This window comes from Scatophagus argus, chromosome 6, assembly GCF_020382885.2.
Source record: "Scatophagus argus isolate fScaArg1 chromosome 6, fScaArg1.pri, whole genome shotgun sequence".
NCBI lineage: Eukaryota > Metazoa > Chordata > Actinopteri > Scatophagidae > Scatophagus > Scatophagus argus.
In genome coordinates, this window is record NC_058498.1 from 24,769,792 (window position 1) to 24,787,181 (window position 17,390).

The following is a 17,390-nucleotide window of genomic DNA, read 5'->3' on the forward strand; positions in this document are numbered from 1 at the left end:
ACACAGGAATCATATCATTAACTACAAACACAGCTATGTTAACAGAAGAAGTGACTGTACACAAATAATCCAGCATTTACTAAATGACAAATACACTTTGTGTTACTAACAGCTTCAGAGGGGGTTTAAAATGTTATTAGGAGGGTAACTTGTATTGGTTTATTTTATTTAAATAATGGATTATTTTTATTTTAGGTTTATTTTTGCTAGCATATGTTGTTTAAGACAACCCACATGGCTGACAGCATCAGAATAATATGCAGGGTGAGTCACAATGCAGGGTAGGAGGGTTTGTCAGTAAATATTATCAGGCATGTTTCAGCTGATATCTCTGACTCTCTCTGTGTGTGTGTGCGTGTGCGTGGATTGGCAATGGACAATTTCCGGTCAAACCGGTTTTCACCCTGAGAGCAATGAAGAGAGAACGACTCCTTTGTAAACAGCAGACACGTTCTCATTTCCAACAAATGTCACCATAAAGGTGTCAAATGCAGCTGTAAAGCTCTGTGTTTGTTATTTCATGGTTAGCGCGAGCCGCAAGCTGCAGTGTTGTTCGCCCACCTGAACACTGACGTTTCAATATATCTCATCACCACATATTTTTATTTAGCTGCATTTTCTGTATCTTTAAAAAATGTGTGTAACTGCAAGAATCTACTGGCACAAACAGGTGAACTTCACTTTAGCTGTGATAGCAGCAAGAATTAGCATTTTTTTCTCTCCGACATTTTTGTTGTTTATGTGATGGTAATTTCCATCTTTCAATCACATAATCACACAAACGCTCTTTATAAGGGTCCATATGTTGTCAGTTTATCTGTGGGTGTTAAATCCTTGACTGTTAATTAAAACTTTATTGGGCCTTTATTTTCATAGTTTTGATCACTTCTGTCAGTAATAATAACATTGCACTTAGCAAGTTCATTACTTGTAATCTTTAGAATGCTCTTATTAATATTCAGTATCAGTATTAGAATACTTTATATCATTCGGACTTTATTTTGCTGTAGTGTAATTCAATACCTGTTTATACAGCAGCCCCGTTCTCATTTTGTTTTGTTTTTTTACAAATCTTTTTATTCTTTTTCAAAAGGATATATTTGCATCATTTGGATTATTTTTTGGTGTCTACCTTTTTATCGCTGTTTCAGTGTTTTGAGGAAAAAATGTTAAAGAAGTGTGTTCTGTCCTCAGGTTGAAATATAAAGAAAAGGAAATATGTATTTAAATTGTGTTTTCTACAACTTTGATTCTTTATGATATACTGTTTATTGCAAAAGAAAAGAGACCTGTATTTTGTAAGGTAAAGGATGAGCTTTTATTTTGAATGACGTTTCTGTTTACATCTGAGTGTTCCCATGAGCCTCCGGTCTGAACTTGCTAGAATGTAAGATTCACGCAGTACTTCAGTTGCTATCACTGTCAGTAATGTGATGTTCCTGATATTTCGCTCTTCAAGTTTTGTACTCCACACACACCCATGGCAGCAATGTCTGTAAGTGTTAGTAGTGATGTGCATTTTGTACTTGTGTAGAAATAAGCCTTATGACATTGTTCGTAATGTTTACACCCGAACATGTGTAGTGTGTAGTAGCCACGTTACGTCGCTAACGTTCGTTTCTTGCTAAGCTAAGCGATACTTGCTAGTCACACTAGTAATAGGCTAACGTTACTGTTGCTTGTGTGACACGGTAATGTCAGGCTCCTAAGTTTTTCTGTATTTTGTTTATTTCAGTTTTACTCGCTTTTCACCTGCTACACTGGAAAATAAAAGGAGCAAGGCGCTCGCTTCCTGGCTCGTTGAAAACGAGTTTGGCTTGCTGTGGAGTCTGTGTTCACGCACGTAGCTTACACACGGATAGGAACAGTACAAAGTGAAAAGCCAACATTTTTCCTCTCTGTGGGTCGAACACCACTGAGAATCGAAGGGAGCACCTGGCCAGGCTTGTCGTCAGTTGCTTTCATTTGTCTTTGCATGTACAAAATTGCCCATGGCATCAACAGTCCAACAAAACATGATGCTGGCTGGCAACATTTTTGTTTTTTAGCTTCATGAGTAAAAGACACACCTTCAGTCAACTGGAACAAAAACACTACACATTACCCATCTCTTTGTATCACCATAGCGTAATAAAACATACTTAGGCACACACCCTTTCTTCCAATCATTTGTTTAGTTGCCAAAACTAAAGTTCAAAAGCAAATATCTTTTAATCACAGAATTCCGCAGAATTCTTCTCCCTCTCTGTTCACACTGGTTCTGTGCTGTTTCATGGAACTGCTTCAACTAGAATCCAAACGTATTGTGTTCATTTAATCCAGGAGACAGAAACATTAAAACATACAGCTTGAAAATGGTGTAGCTTAAATAAACAAATGAACATAATTAAATGGTGCAGAAACATTTTAAGGCTGTTGTTCAGGTGATCTTGTCAACAAAAGAAGCTTTCACAAATCTGGCTCCACTTGTGTTGTTTAACCTTTGCTGACAAAACACCACCTCACTGTCATGGTTCACTGGAACACCTTTTATGGAATAATTAATAAATACAATGAATTATTTTTATTACACAAGGCAGAAATATGTTGAAACAAAACATTTTGGACTACCAGTCTAAATACAAAATGAATTTAGGAATCATTTCAGTTTCATTTTTTTTTCACAGAGTGGAACAAATGAACTTTGGAGGTAAAATAAATCATTTGTCCTTAATGGTGATGTAGCGCAGGGACAGGAGGTCTACCACTTTACACAAACATGGTCTGGTTTTACCTAATCATTCGCCAGTTTCGTCGATAGGGACCTGATACTTTATTGCTATTATGTTCAAAGCAAGCTACGATTTTCAGTGTAAAAAATAAACTCAATTGATGTTTTATTGCTATCTCAACTACTATTGCATTACCTTTGACTGATGATCAGCTCTAGTGTTTTGGGGACATGTATATGTAAATAAAGTTATGTCAGTTAAGGAATATTCTTCAATGCTCACAAACTGCATTCTGTCCCGTCAGCCTTCGCCAACAGGGCACAGCACCTCTTTTGTTGAGGCAAAATCTTCGAACCAACCCAAACCAACCACAGTGTTCATCAGAGTGGTTAGTTAATCAGTGTTGTTTGGGCACTGTGGTTTACAGGTTGTCCTTCACGCGCCAAAGAATACACACATACTCATGCAAACAAAAGTCATTGCACTTGCACATGCATACACACTCACGTACACGCATGCGGCTTGCTGTTAAGTTATTATGTGATTATTAGCTATTATGTGGAGGATTTCTTTGCCAAATTGGTTTTGGCACAGAGAGTATAGCTTATTGTTCAGTTCAAAAACTGAACTTAATATCTTTATTCTGCCTGTTGATCGCTGTTGTTAATCACCGAGATAGCACTGAAAGTGGCCAATTCCCAAAATCAAGGAAAAGAATAAATAAAAATAGTTTTAATGTATAACTACTTTTGCCATGTTACTGCAGCCTTAGCTTGCTACATTTGTCTGAGGGGTAGCTTCAGTGTAAGACAGCTGCAAGACAGCCTTTATTTCACTCTTAGATTCAATAGGTTTCCTTCAGATAGTGAATGAACCAACAAGCTGCCATAATCACACCCTCGATCTAGTTCTCACCTATGGCCTAGAAACTAAGAATCTGTTAGTTGTCCCTCAAAACCCTCTCCTTTCAGACCATTCACTTGTAATTTTTTAACTAACTCTAACAGACTTTACAGCACACAACAAAAAGGTCTACTGTGCCAGATGCCTCTCTGAGAATAGTGTAGACAGATTTAGGGATACAATCCCATCACAGCTCCCTTCAGCACCATGTACCAGTGCAACAGAGTGTACTGATATAAACGTTACTCCTGGAGAAATTGATTCTTTTGTCAACAACACTGCAGCCACGTTGCACACAGTTTTAGATATGGTTGCCCCACTGAGAAAGAAGGTTAGAAATCATAGGAGGCTAGCTTCTTGGTATAATTCAAATATACGAACACTGAAGCAAACATCAAGACGGATGGAGAGGAAGTGGTACTCCTCCAAATCAGCTGAATCCCAGAGAGCCTGGAAAGATAGTCTATTGACATACAAAAAGGCCCTTCGTGAAGCCAGAACTGCCTATTACTCAACATTAATAGAGCAAAACAAGAACAACCCACGTTTTCTCTTTAACACTGTAGCCAGGCTGACCAAGAGTCACAGCTCTGTTGAACCTTGTATTCCTGTAGCTCTTAGTAGTGAAGACTTCATGAGTTTCTTCACCAATAAAATCAACAACATTAGATAAAAAATCAGATCTCCCCAGAATAGCCAATATAGTGCCATCTGTAGAAACCTCCTTTTAATCCTTCTCCATCTCTGGACAGGTTCCTGCCCATAGACCCCCCCGAGCTGACCTCCAGCATTAACAAATCTAACCCAACTACATGTCTCTTAGACCCCATCCCAACTAAGCTCCTCAAGGACGTCTTTCCCTTGATTGGCGTTTCCCTCTTAGATCAGATAAACTTATCCTTAACAACAGGTTATGTACCACAGACGTTTAAAGCCGCTGTTATTAGACCTTTGCTTAAAAAACCTTCACTTGACCCAGACATCTTTAAACTATAGGCCGATATCCAACCTCCCGTTTTTATCTAAAATACTTGAAAGAGTGGTTGCAAATCAGTTAATTGATCACCTACACAGGAACAGTCTCTTTGAAATGTTTCAGTCTGGTTTCAGAGCCCATCACAGCACAGAAACAGCACTGGTTAAAGCAGGGCTATTCAATTAGTTTTCCTTCAGGGCCGCATTTTGAATCCAAGAGCTTGAGCTGGGCCACAAGTTCTCCGAGGTCACTAACAAGTGGCACAGCCGATTATCTATCTATTTTTATTATTATTATTATTATTATTATTATTATTATTGTTATTATTATTATTATTGTTATTATTATTACGCCCAAATAAAAAATGTCTATATTCTATTATGTCTATTTCATTTCAATCCAACATTGAAGAGGCCTAATCAAAATTCACTTGAACAACACTCTTTATTGTGCCCTTTATTTAAAACAAACAAAAATTTCAACATTTATCAACATTTCTCATTGCTTATTAGCCTACTGAACAGAACATTAGCCCACTGCTGCCTTCAGTGTGAGAAGTGGCATTTTTTGTTTTGCACAAGATCTGTGATGTTTGGTGCATAAGATGTCAACCCAATCCAAAGGCACTGGTGAAGTTTGTTGTCAGTTAGGGAGCACCAAAAACTGTTCTTAATTGCGTTCACATGTGAAAAGCTCGATTCGCAAGTGTATGTTGATCCAAACATACTGAGCATGAAGATTGCCACTTTCTTGATGTTGGGGAATTGGTTTGAGTTCAAATCACTCCAGAACTTTGCTGGCCCATCGTTGCGAAGCACACCAGTATTGGTAGCAGATGACTGCATGTCAACAAGTTCAAGAATGAATTTACCCTCGTCGATGGAAGGGACCGCTTGCTTTACTCTGGCAGATAAGTCTCCTTCTTTTGCAGCAGTGAATGGGTCTCTGGCAAAGGCCATAACCTCCGTGGGCAGAGCCAGTCCATCCAGTCGTGCAGCAAAATTTTCTTTCAGCTTTGCAATGAAATCCCTCATCATGTGATTTGTGTCAGGGATGCGATGTATTCGCGGAGCGTCGGGAAATGCATCATTCTGCCTGTAAGGTCAGTGGCGAAAAGATCCAGTTTGACGGGGAATGCCCTCATCTGTTCCACAAGATCAATGACCGTTTTATCTCTGCCTTGTAATGCCAAATTTAGGTCATTCAGATGCTTGAATATGTCGTTTAGAAAGCACACAGCAGACATGAATGCATCATCACGCATGCGATTCAAGTGGATATGCGCTTTCCTGTGCTTGTTGTTGCGCAGAAAAACCGCTATCTCCTCTCGGAGATGACAGAAGCGATCCACTGCTCGGCCTTTGGACAGCCATCGGACATCGTTGTGCAAAAGGAGATCGTAATGGTCTGCATTCATTTCTGCCAGCTGACGGAACAAGCGATGTTGGAGGCTTGACGTGGATCGAATAAAGTTAATTATAGCCATCACGTCATCCATCACTTCTTTCAGCTCCCCGCTTAGCTTTGAACTGAAATGAACTGAAATGAAAATGCATGTACTAAGTTTTGGAGACTCGTGGTATTGGCCTATACGGAATTAGTGACGCATCACGTCAGCCGCGTCCGGGCCGCATCTGGGCCGCGTGTGGGCCGCATGTGGCCCGCGGGCCGCCATTTGAATAGGCCTGGGTTAAAGTCACAAATGACCTCCTCATGGCATCAGACCGCGGGCTTGTCTCCATACTCGTTCAACTGGATCTCAGTGCTGCTTTCAACACAGTAGATCACAACATTTTATTACACAGTTTAGAACATGAGACTGGGATCACAGGGACTGCGCTACGCTGGTTTAAATCATATTTAACAGATAGATTTCACTCTGTTCACGTTAATGAAGTTTCCTCTTCACATATAAGGGTTAGCCTCGGTGTTCCACAAGGTTCACTGCTTGGGCCGATCCTGTTCACCTTATACATGCTCCCTCTAGGAAATATTATTCAGAAACATGGCATAAACTGTCATTGTTATGCTGATGACACTCAGCTGTACTTATCCATAAAGCCTGAGGAAACAGAGCCGTTAGCCAGACTCCAGGCATGTCTTAAGGACATAAAGGACTGGATGACCTCCAATTTTTTATCATTAAACTCAGGCAAAACTGAGATCATTGTTCTAGGCCCCAAACACCTTAGAACTAGAATAGTTGATAATATTCTTTCTCTGGACGGCATTACTTTGGCCTCCAGTACGACTGCGAGGAACCTCAGCGTTATCTTCAATTAGGACGTGTCATTTATCCATCACATTAAACAGATCTCTAAGACCGCCTTCTTTCGCTTCCGTAATATTGCTAAGATTAGGAGCGTCCTCTCTCAGAGTGAAAAACTTGAGTGCTGAAAAACTTGTCCATGCTTTCGTTACTTCTAGGCTGGACTACTGCAACTCACTATTGTCAGGATGTCCAGCCTGCAGCTGATCCAGTAAAAGGGATCATATCTCCCCCATCTTAGCTTCTCTTCACCGGCTTCCGGTAAAATTCAGAATAGACTTTAAAAATCTCCTACTTACATATAAGGCCCTAAATGGACTAGCCCCATCATACCTGCAGGATCTAATAGTCCCATATATTCCCAATAGAACACTCAGATCACAGAGTGCAGGTTTACTTGCAGTTCCCAGAGTTCATAAAAGTAGAACGGGAGGACGAGCCTTTAGCTATCAGGCGCCCCTGCTGTGGACCCAGTTGCCAATCTGGGTTCGACAGGCAGACACCACCTCCACTTTTAAGACTAAACTTAAAACCTTTCTGTTTAGTAAAGCATATAGTTAGCCTCAAATAAAGTGTGTAGGGCTGGTAGGCATAGTTTCACTCACCTCATGCTATATAGCCACAGGTAGAATAGGTCTGACCAACTGTTAATCTTTAAATCTCTATCATAGCTAAGCTGCTATAGGCCTATGCTGCCGGGGGACACAAACATGATCCACCAAGCAGTTTCCCCTCCTCCTTTTCTTCTTCTATCCTCTCCCCTCGTCAGATTAACATACAATTCATTATTTTATGTCACTAACTGTGTGTCCAGTCCTCGTAGTTTTGTGTCTCTCCCTCCCTTTCTCTCTCTCTCTCTCTCTGTATCTTTCTGCAGGTATCTCTCCATCCAGATCTTCATGTTGAACTGCATCCTGCTCTATGAACAACCCAATGTCTACTGTTGACATCTGCCTGTCATTCTTCTGTGCACCGACTATCAGCGGGGTGGTTCTCCCTACGGGCCGAAATTGAACTGAATTGAATTGATAGGATAGTGATTTTCAACAGAATATGAAATATACATGAATGATACAGCATTTCATTAGAATTTCATTATTATAATTTCAGTCTTGTGAAATGTTAAAATCATATTGAGGTGGTATCAAAAGTGAAACTGAACAGATGAATCCCATGAAAATTTAAAATTTTATGAGTGGAGATTTTGTTTTCCTTGTCTTTTTAGTAATGTCATTCTCATGTTGTTAACTGCTTTCCTGCCTGTACAACATCCATTGCACGTCTGCCCGTCCTGGGTGAGGGATCCCTCCTCTGTTGCTCACCCTGAGGTTTCTCCATTTTTTCCCTGTTAAAGGTTTTTTTCTGTGAGTTTTTCCTTAGTCGATGTGAGGGTCGAAGGGCAGAGGATGTTGCTGATGTTATGTTAAGCCCTTTGAGACAAACTGCTTGTAAAAATGGGCTATACAAATAAAGTTGACTTGACTTGACTTGACTTATTCATTTATTTCTTTTTCTGAGAATGTTTAGTTTTTTATATTGTATTTGTCCTTTGCCTATATATTCTATTTTTACTTAGCTTATATTTCTATTTTTTATTCAGCTTTTCATTTCATATTTTTTGATATCCTACCTATTGCTCCCGGGACCTGAGTCCTAATTTCGTACCATAAGCATGTAAATGTGAGCTGGTATGACAATAAAAGTTCCTTGATCCTTGAGCTTATCTGTAAGCATATCTAAGTGATTATTCTAGTGCATTTGTTAACAACTTCCTGCTGTGTGCATCCGTAAATGGAGACTGCTGTTAAGAAACAGAAAAACCCAAAAGCAAAAATACAAAATATGTCTTCAATACCGCCCAGTTCCACTTACACCAATCATGATGAAGTGCTTTGAGAGGCTGGTAAAGGACCACATGGTTTCTGGACTCCCCTCAATATTCGACCCGTACCAGTTTGCTTATCGCCGCAACCGCTCCACAGAGGACGCCATCTCCTCCACAGTCCATCGGAGCCTGGAGCATCTGGAAGGGGAAAACACACATGTGCGGATGCTGTTTCTGGATTTCAGCTCCGCATTCAATACCATCATTCCACAACACCTGATAAATAAACTGACCCCCCTTGGATATAACACCCACCTCTGCAACTGGCTGCTTGATTTCCTCACCAACAGACCTCAGCGTGTGCGGGTGGGAAACAACGTCTCCAGTGTCATCTCTCTGAGCACCGGCTCCCCTCAGGGCTGCGTCCTGAGTCCGCTGCTGTTCACACTTATGACACACGACTGCTACGCCAGGTCCACTACCAACCACATTGTGAAGTTCGCAGACGACACAACAGTAGTGGGCCTCATCACGAACAACGATGAGCAGGCCTACAGAGAGGAGGTGAAACACCTGGCAGTCTGGTGTGACACCAACAACCTGATCCTGAATGTCTCTAAAACAAAAGAGATCATTGTGGACTTCAGGAGGAACCGGCCCAGCCACACCCCTCTCACCATCAACAATGTAGCAGTGGAGATTGTCAGCAGCACCAGGTTCCTGGGGGTGCAGATAACTGACTCTTTAACCTGGTCCAATCAAACTGGCACTCTGGTAAAGAGGGCCCAGCAGCGCATGCACTTTCTTCGCAAGATGAGGAGAGTACAACTACCCGCTCCCATCCTCACCACCTTCTACAGAGGAACTATAGAGAGCATCCTGACCAGCTGCATCTCAGTCTGGTCAGCGGCCTGTAGTGCCTCTGACTGGAAATCACTACAGAGGGTGGTGAGGACAGCGGAGAAAATCATTGGGACCCCACTCCCTCCTCTCCAGGACATTGCAAGGAAACGCTGCCTGACCAGGGCCCACAACATCACCAGTCACTTCCCCTCCTCACCCACACATACACCACTCAGAACTACAGCCCATTTATTTACTGTGCAATATATTTATATTCTGTACATCTACAAAAGTACTATTTATTACAAATACTCACTGTGCAATAATAATTACATATGTATATATGCTGACTGACTTTTATACAAACTACCTCACTTTCAAGTACTTTTTACTGCATATTTATTGTATGTATATATTATATTTTTTACTTTTTTTCTTTTAAAAAGAATATGTTGGTAATTCCTGCTGTGTTTGAGCCACTGTACCGAAATTTCGTTTGTGATGAAAATCCAAATGACAAATAAAGAAAGTCTAAGTCTAAGTCTAAGTCTAATAGAAAAGTTGTGACAAATAATGTACATTAATAAACCCTTAAAATGTCCTCATATTTGCTTAGAGCTACTTTACACTGTGTTATAAACCATTTATGAATTGTCTGTGTACTAATATAAATTCTAAATGCACTGGCTTAAAGCTTAACAGATGAAAAAGGAAAAAAATCAATGAAAATGATGCAAAAAACCTTCATCAGTAGACAGAGACACGTCAGACCCAGGGAAAGCTGACCTGACAGACATGAGACACAAGTAAGACGGTCCTAAAACAATGCTTGACACAATTTCATACATTTATGACAAATATTTATTTAATTTGGTTTAAATATTAGTTTAGATGTTAGCAGCTTTGGATTATGTATTTATGCATCACGGTGAAACAGACATTATTAATGTCCTTTGAACCTTAATGCCACTGTGAGAAAGCTCTTTTGATGATCTTATTCAGAGTAAGTTTCGTCAAAGTTAAGTCCACAACCTAACATCAACTCATTTCAACCTTTTTCAAAATAATGACTTGGGATCTCAAAATAAAATAATTTCCATTACTTTGGAGACGTTTCTCATTCATCTGTGATACGATGTCTTTAATTTGAGAGTTATTAAGTCATTATTTTGACATACTAAGTGAGTGTTTTGATAAGCAAGTCATTATCATTGGATATTATTTCAAGTCCGTCATTATTTTGAAATACCTACTCATTACTCTGAGATAAACTGTGTACATACTACTTATGGTGACTTTCTGATCACATCGGCAAACGGGCTTTCATAGATAAATAGACAGATTGATGCTTTATTGATCCCAAGGAAAATTCAAGATCAGAAACGCTCCCCGTCGGGGAATCGAACCCCGGTCTTCCGCGTGACAGGCGGAGATGCTGTCCACTATAGTAACGAGGACAAGGATGGATACAACAGAATACGATAGCCAGAGTAAACATCATATGGAGTATATTGTAAAAAGACTGATCGGATGGCTTACACAGAATACGATAGTGGCGTGTAAAGCCCCCACCCGTCCGTCACTCTCTCTCAGGAACACCCACACCCACGGTGGGCCCCTCCTCTTTAATAAACCTGCTCCTCACGGTCTCGACTCCATAGGCAACCGTCCACCTCTTCACTGGGACCATCGCATCACTTGTTACAGATACCGGACTTACAGGACTTTCCTTCAGCCATGGTTCGGGTTCCTCCGCCCGTGTTTGTGTTGTTACTGTTTGCGGTGAGTACAGAAGGGCTTTTTCTGGCTTTTGAAATGACTGTTTTGCGTTTATACCTGTAAATAAGCGGTAAAAAAAAACTTGAACACACCTTGCGTAGTGCCTGTTTATTTAAACAGCTATCTTAAAGCGTAGGTTTAACTTTAATAAGCTCACATAGAACATGTTCAGGTGTGTTTACTCCATCCTATCATAGGCTGCTTATGTTTCGCGTCGACAAATACCTGGCTGTCATGGCAACATGGATGCAGGCTGTTCTATCAGACAGATACTTGGTCATTTTCCCATCACATTTAATTGAGCTTGTTTGGATGAGTTGTGTACTTTGAGAAATCATCAAACTTATAGCAAAGCCTATCAGCCACTTTCTAATTTCACATAATGTGATTCCATTTTGATATCCTCAGACGCAGCTTCCTAAGGCCTGTTCACATTTGTGCAAAATCATGATCATTTTAAATTTGTGAAATGAGTTTACAGTGGATCATAAAACTGCATTATGAAACATTATTATATGTTTGCAGTTTGTTTGGCTGTGTTGTGTGTATGTGCAACACATTTAAAATGCTGCATCTATTGTCAAATTGATGAACATTTCTTGATTTGCTTGTGGTTTGTGCATTTGTTTCCTCAGGTTGCAGTGTGTTGAGCTCTCTCTGCAATGTAGTTTTGTATATTAGATTGTACATTGGACTTTTATTGCTTTATTGAGCAATAGATTTACCAAAAAAAGGCAACAGAGCAGTATTGAAAACATGACTGAGTAATGAAAAAAACAGCAACCAAGAAAAAAAGAAAAGTAATTAAACTGTAACAAATAAAAAAATCAAATTCGAATGTAAATTGATGTATAAACAACAAATATACCATAAATGAAGTTAAAGGGTAAATAATAAGTGTAGGCTATACCATATTTTGCCATTATGGGAACTGTGTTAATCAATGGATTTTATGTTCCTTAATCAATCCATACATGTGATTAAAATTTAATATAAGATACATTCTTTTGTTTAAACCATTTGTTCATTGGTTCACAAAATGCTTGGGAGTGGCAGCAAGAGGAGAAAATATGTTCCGGAGTTTCATCATCTTGTGAATTTCTTTAGCTTAAAATAATAATAGGTTTAGGATAGGGTTATTGAGCTTGAAAAACTGTTCAGAGTGACAGAAAAAAAAATCTAATTTAACACAGAAGCCATTAATTATATGTTAAGGTGGGAGATCCAAAACTGACCAGATATTTTTGTCCATCCGTTCTTCACAAAGCAATGATTTATTTTTGGAAAGAAATAAGGAAAATCTGTTGCTCCGAGGTGGTGTGGTGTGGTGTGGTGAGGAGTCAAATTTTGTTAATGCAACATTCTCCATCATGAGAAGAGGCTTGAGACTTGATGGTGATAGCTGGCCTTAAAACTGAAATTCTACTGAACGTCCACGGCGCACACGTTGGCTCTAAGCGGGCCTCCATTATGTTGTTGCTTCACAAAGCTACACAAGACCTCCACCTATATGTGAAATGAGCATCATGAATGCAATATAAAAAGAAATACTACGCATCTGTGGTTTCTGCAGCTGTCCACGCTGTCCATGTACATGTGTGTTTGTGTAGTATATTCAGGGCCTTGGGGTATTAGTATTGGCCATAGAGATTATTATTAGTGTTAGTGAATAATGATTAAAGTGAAAGAAAAGACAGCGATGACTGTTTGGATAGTTTGCTGGGCATCGTGTTGCGATGTCTCTGGTATTGTTTCACCATGCAGCAACATACACAAGACAAGGCAACACCCTCTTGCTGTGGGGCAACAGCGCTAACCACCGCACCACCGTACCTCCCATCATTGCCTTTATGACTTGCTTTTGCTTTAAGAATATGTTCACTATTCTGTTTGATACCTATGTCTTAGTCCACTAAAGGGAAATACAGAACACAGTTTGCTTTTACTTTTCTCATTCCCACAAAATGTGTGTATGAAATTTATGAGATTTCAGTTCCCCTTGCTAACACTAGCATAATCTTTAACAGATTTTCTCCTGAAAACGGAGCAACATTTGACTTTTTTCTGGTACAGGTGTCTACAGTTATACTCTATGCTGACATTTATTGATATGCCAATCATTAATGATATGCAGCTGAGTGGATATGTTTGGACCGTAGATTAGTTCAATGTAAAGTAATTACATCTGTTGAATTACTGCTCCAGGGTGTTGCTGTGGTGAAGGCCAACTCTGGAGACAAGCTGGTAAGAAAAAGAAGAGAATGGATCATCCCTCCAAGGTCACTTAGAACATGAAGACTACACTCAAGAGAACTTTGTTGCTAAGATGAGTCCCTGATATCTTATTCACTTTACGTCCACTTACTAACTCTGAAGCTAAACAGCTGTGTGGTAGGATTTGTGGTATTAAAAACTTTTTATGCTCATTAATGCAGCAGTAATATTAATCCATAAACATCTGATTAGATAGTGAAACACTGACAGGTGATGTTTCTCTGTGCAGTGTGTAGTTTTGATTTGTTGTGTACAGTTTACAGATAATACTTATGCACTTTTAGTAAGCAAATGATGAAGTCTTTTGCTTTGTTTTTCAGATTCGATCAGATTATGAGGTTCATGATGATATAGAGTACTCTCTAGAGGGCGTTGGTGCAAGCCAGGATCCCTACAATGTGTTTGTGGTTGACCCTAAAACTGGACTAATTCGTGTGACCGAAGTGCTTGACAGGGAGGTCATCGCTATGTACAATGTGAGTGATACATGACAGATTCTTTTCTGTTCTGTTGTTCTGACTTTGACTTTTTCTTGCTGCAGTAATTGCTGCTTCTCATATTTAACACAGAGATATTTGATACGTGTCATTTGCTACACCGTCACAGGCTATTTATCTTTGTAAATTCACCTGCTTAGACAGATGATCAAGATAACAACATTTCTGTTTCAGCTGTCCGGTATTGCTAGGTATAAAGATGGTACAGAAGCAGAGAAAAGAAACATTGAGCCTGGGGAGGTGTATGAACTCAGTCCTGCAGGTTAGTACTTCTGCTTTTGTATACAGTGCTCACAAATGTCTGGCCTAGCATTTCTGAATAGTTTATTACAAATAAAAGAAAGCATTACAGTTTAATACATGCAAGATTATCTATTTTGTCCCTCTTTGTAAGTTAGCATGAATGCCCACAGGGAAGGACATTGCAAAAATGTAATTTTAGTAACACTGTAACACTGAAATCTTATCTTTTCATAGCCATAAATATTCAGATGTAGACAAAAAATGTTGATGGTGAACAATTTTAAATGGTATCTACTGATTCTTATGTCTTGTCGTGAAGTACATGACAAAAAGTATTTTTTTAAAAATCACATGCATCTCCAAAGCAAGAATATGGCCAATACATGTGTACTGTAGTTACTGAGAGGTTCCTACAGGATGAAGACAGCAAGTCATCATATTGCATTAACATTAATGACAAATATTTTTTAGGCTTTATTTATGTATTTGTAGAAATACAGTGGTCCAAACGGAGACAGAGTAATTGTAGTATTGTCTATAAATAACAAGTTCTAGAAGAAATAACTCTGGATAAGTTTAGCTTATGTACACAAAAAAGTAAATGAAATGCAGAATGAGCCAAAACACTTAAAAATACACAAAACAAAGATCAAATAGAACAGAATAAAGAACCATATTGCCAGTGATAATGATGGCTTACTGCGGTACGTTAGCTATGCCAGCTGAGACAAGATTTGTGTGTGTTTGTGTTTACATGGATTTTGTTGCACGATGTTTTATGAGCTCAGTTCTTCTGCTCGTTCTGGTCCACTCCAGCATGGGTGAAATTTAATGCATTCGGTTTGCTGTCATCAAAGGACATGATGTGAGAAAGGAGTACATACCCACATTAACTAGCATGTTTCATGACTGCTTCATTTAATGCTTATTTACAGGGACTTCAGTTATGAAAGTAACTGCAACTGATGCTGATGAACCAGGGAATAAAAACTCCATCATCAGCTATTCTATCATAGAGCAGGAGCCATCTCATGACATGGGGACCATCTACATCAGCAAGCCGACACTGGACAGAGAGGTATGGACTACACCAACAGTGGTTGGTTGATGCTGTGACTTAAAATATTGTTAAACTGTTAACAGTTAAATAATATTACTGAGTACCTGATTGACTTTCTGTGGCTTCGATGGCTGTGAATCCTACAATTGTTGGTAATGACACTTTTTTTTTATGTCTTAACAAAAATGATCATAGTGCATCTTTAAAGTTTACATTTTTTCTGTTTTTCTGATGTTTTCTCAATTTAGAAAGCAGATCACTACGTTCTGACAGTGAAAGGTCAAGATTTAAATGGCTGTCCAGCGGGAAACACTGGAACAGGCACTGTTACTGTCACCAGTACAAGTTAATGCTCTGTGCAGGCCTGTCAAGTTCTTTAACTTTAAACTCCAACCCCTGAAAAATAGCTCCTGTTATCCGACTAAATATCTACACTTCCAGGATGCGGTTCACAGTTGATTGCAAGGTGATTTTGATCTGAACATGGAATATATTCCTTGACCAAAAAAAATAACATGTTATAAAATATTCAATATTTGGTGTAAATATGGTGAGTGAATATCTAATGTTTAGGTAAAATAATGACTTAAACTTTTAGAAAAAGTTTAGAATTTTAGAAATTTTACAAAATACATATTTAAAACTACCTGTCGCAATAATAATAATAATAATAATAAAGTAGGTGAGTAAAAGGAGGGCAGCAGTGCACAATAATAACATTCCATTCATAAATAACTTGATATTATAAAACCCAAGCTTCTTTTCCCTCCCTTCTTTGCATTAATCTCACTCTCCTCATCTACTCTTTATTTCTGTGTAAATAAAGGTTCTGCTCTTCCTTTCCCTCCATATAAATAACTCCTCTATTAGAGGACTTGTGCTATCACTCCCTTCCTGCCCTTCTGCCTGCTGGTAAAGATATGAACCGCACTGGATATTTGTTCACAATGATAAAATATTTATGGCCCAGAAAAGCTATCATGGATGTATATCAGAAACTGATGTGGTTGTGGTGTATTGAGCATAAACGTTTATAAGTAGTCAAAATGGTGTATCAGTGTAGATACATGTTTTGTTGACATGCAGTTGTAAGGGATAATGGAGAAGGAAAATATCTCCATAAGGTGAAATTAAATTTCTATTCAAATTTCAAAGTTTCATGCAAAAGAAAAATATGAAAAAACACCATTTGTGTTTGTTTCTTGAATCAGTATGAGGAAGGTCATGGACTTCTCATCGCTCCAAACAGATGTGATGTTTTCTTTGTTTCTGTCATCATTTATTCACTAAGTCTGTTTCAGTTTTGTTAATATCCACACAGTGGCCTCTAAATTAAATATTGTGATTTTTAAACAAGATTTGGAAATTTAAATGAGCACTGATCCCACGTGAACATGGTTTTTGACATATCAAGGATGTGTGTTTTTTAGCTATTGAAGTCATAACCGCAGTCTAAATATGATTCTTTGTTTTTGTTCCATGTAAGACAATGTTTGTATGCCATGGGGTATTCAAAGGAAATAAAATGACAAATTGCATGGAGTCCCTCTCACACAGCAGACTCCATGCAGTGCTGTCATGTTTTACAGCAGAGGCTCAGTGATTCTCTTTTGATCATCTCCAAGAGGGAGTGTGTCTTACTGAGAGAGGCAGAGCAGTGGTCTGCCTCAGTGGGGCTGATTTGTGTAGAATTGTGTGTGTGTGTGTGAGTGTGTGTGTGTGTGTATCTGTTGCAACACAACCTAACAAATCACATGGAATTCAACCTGTATGTTTGGGCACTATTTTAACCTTTATCTGCACACTCGCATTGACACACACACACACACACACACACACACACACACACACACACAAGTACATGTTTTCATACATTTGACCCTGCACTGGGATTGGATAATAAGTGTCTACCTCTTAAACCATTCTGAAGGACCCAATCTGTCCCTTTGTATGTTTTATCAAGTCCTAAAAAGAAATTTCAAAAGAACAAAAGAAAAAGAAAATGATTAA

The 17,390-nt window shown here is 39.0% G+C and overlaps 1 protein-coding gene and 1 long non-coding RNA gene across 2 annotated transcripts; both read left to right on the forward strand.

Moving 5' to 3' along the window:
• Nucleotides 1-1,184: 1,184 nt before the first annotated feature.
• Nucleotides 1,185-1,810, forward strand: LOC124060887. Its single transcript, XR_006843651.1, has 2 exons — nt 1,185-1,495; nt 1,736-1,810. It is a non-coding gene; the product is annotated as an uncharacterized LOC124060887 (long non-coding RNA).
• Nucleotides 1,811-10,647: 8,837 nt separating this feature from the next.
• On the forward strand, nt 10,648-16,968 carry LOC124061212 (desmoglein-1-gamma-like). Its single transcript, XM_046392850.1, has 6 exons — nt 10,648-11,309; nt 13,512-13,550; nt 13,901-14,056; nt 14,252-14,339; nt 15,256-15,398; nt 15,629-16,968. The coding sequence occupies exons 1-6, from the start codon at nt 11,265-11,267 to the stop codon at nt 15,728-15,730; spliced, it is 573 nt and encodes a 190-aa protein (XP_046248806.1). The 5' UTR covers nt 10,648-11,264; the 3' UTR covers nt 15,731-16,968.
• The last annotated feature ends 422 nt before the right edge of the window (nt 16,969-17,390 follow it).

Bases quoted from the DNA above. Each gene is read 5' to 3' on its own strand.
- LOC124061212 (XM_046392850.1), top strand. From the start codon at position 11,265: ATGGTTCGGGTTCCTCCGCCCGTGTTTGTGTTGTTACTGTTTGCG. The intron at 11,310-13,511 runs GTGAGTACAGAA...TTACTGCTCCAG, and splicing joins TTGTGTTGTTACTGTTTGCG to GGTGTTGCTGTGGTGAAGGC. The intron at 13,551-13,900 runs GTAAGAAAAAGA...TTTGTTTTTCAG, and splicing joins CCAACTCTGGAGACAAGCTG to ATTCGATCAGATTATGAGGT.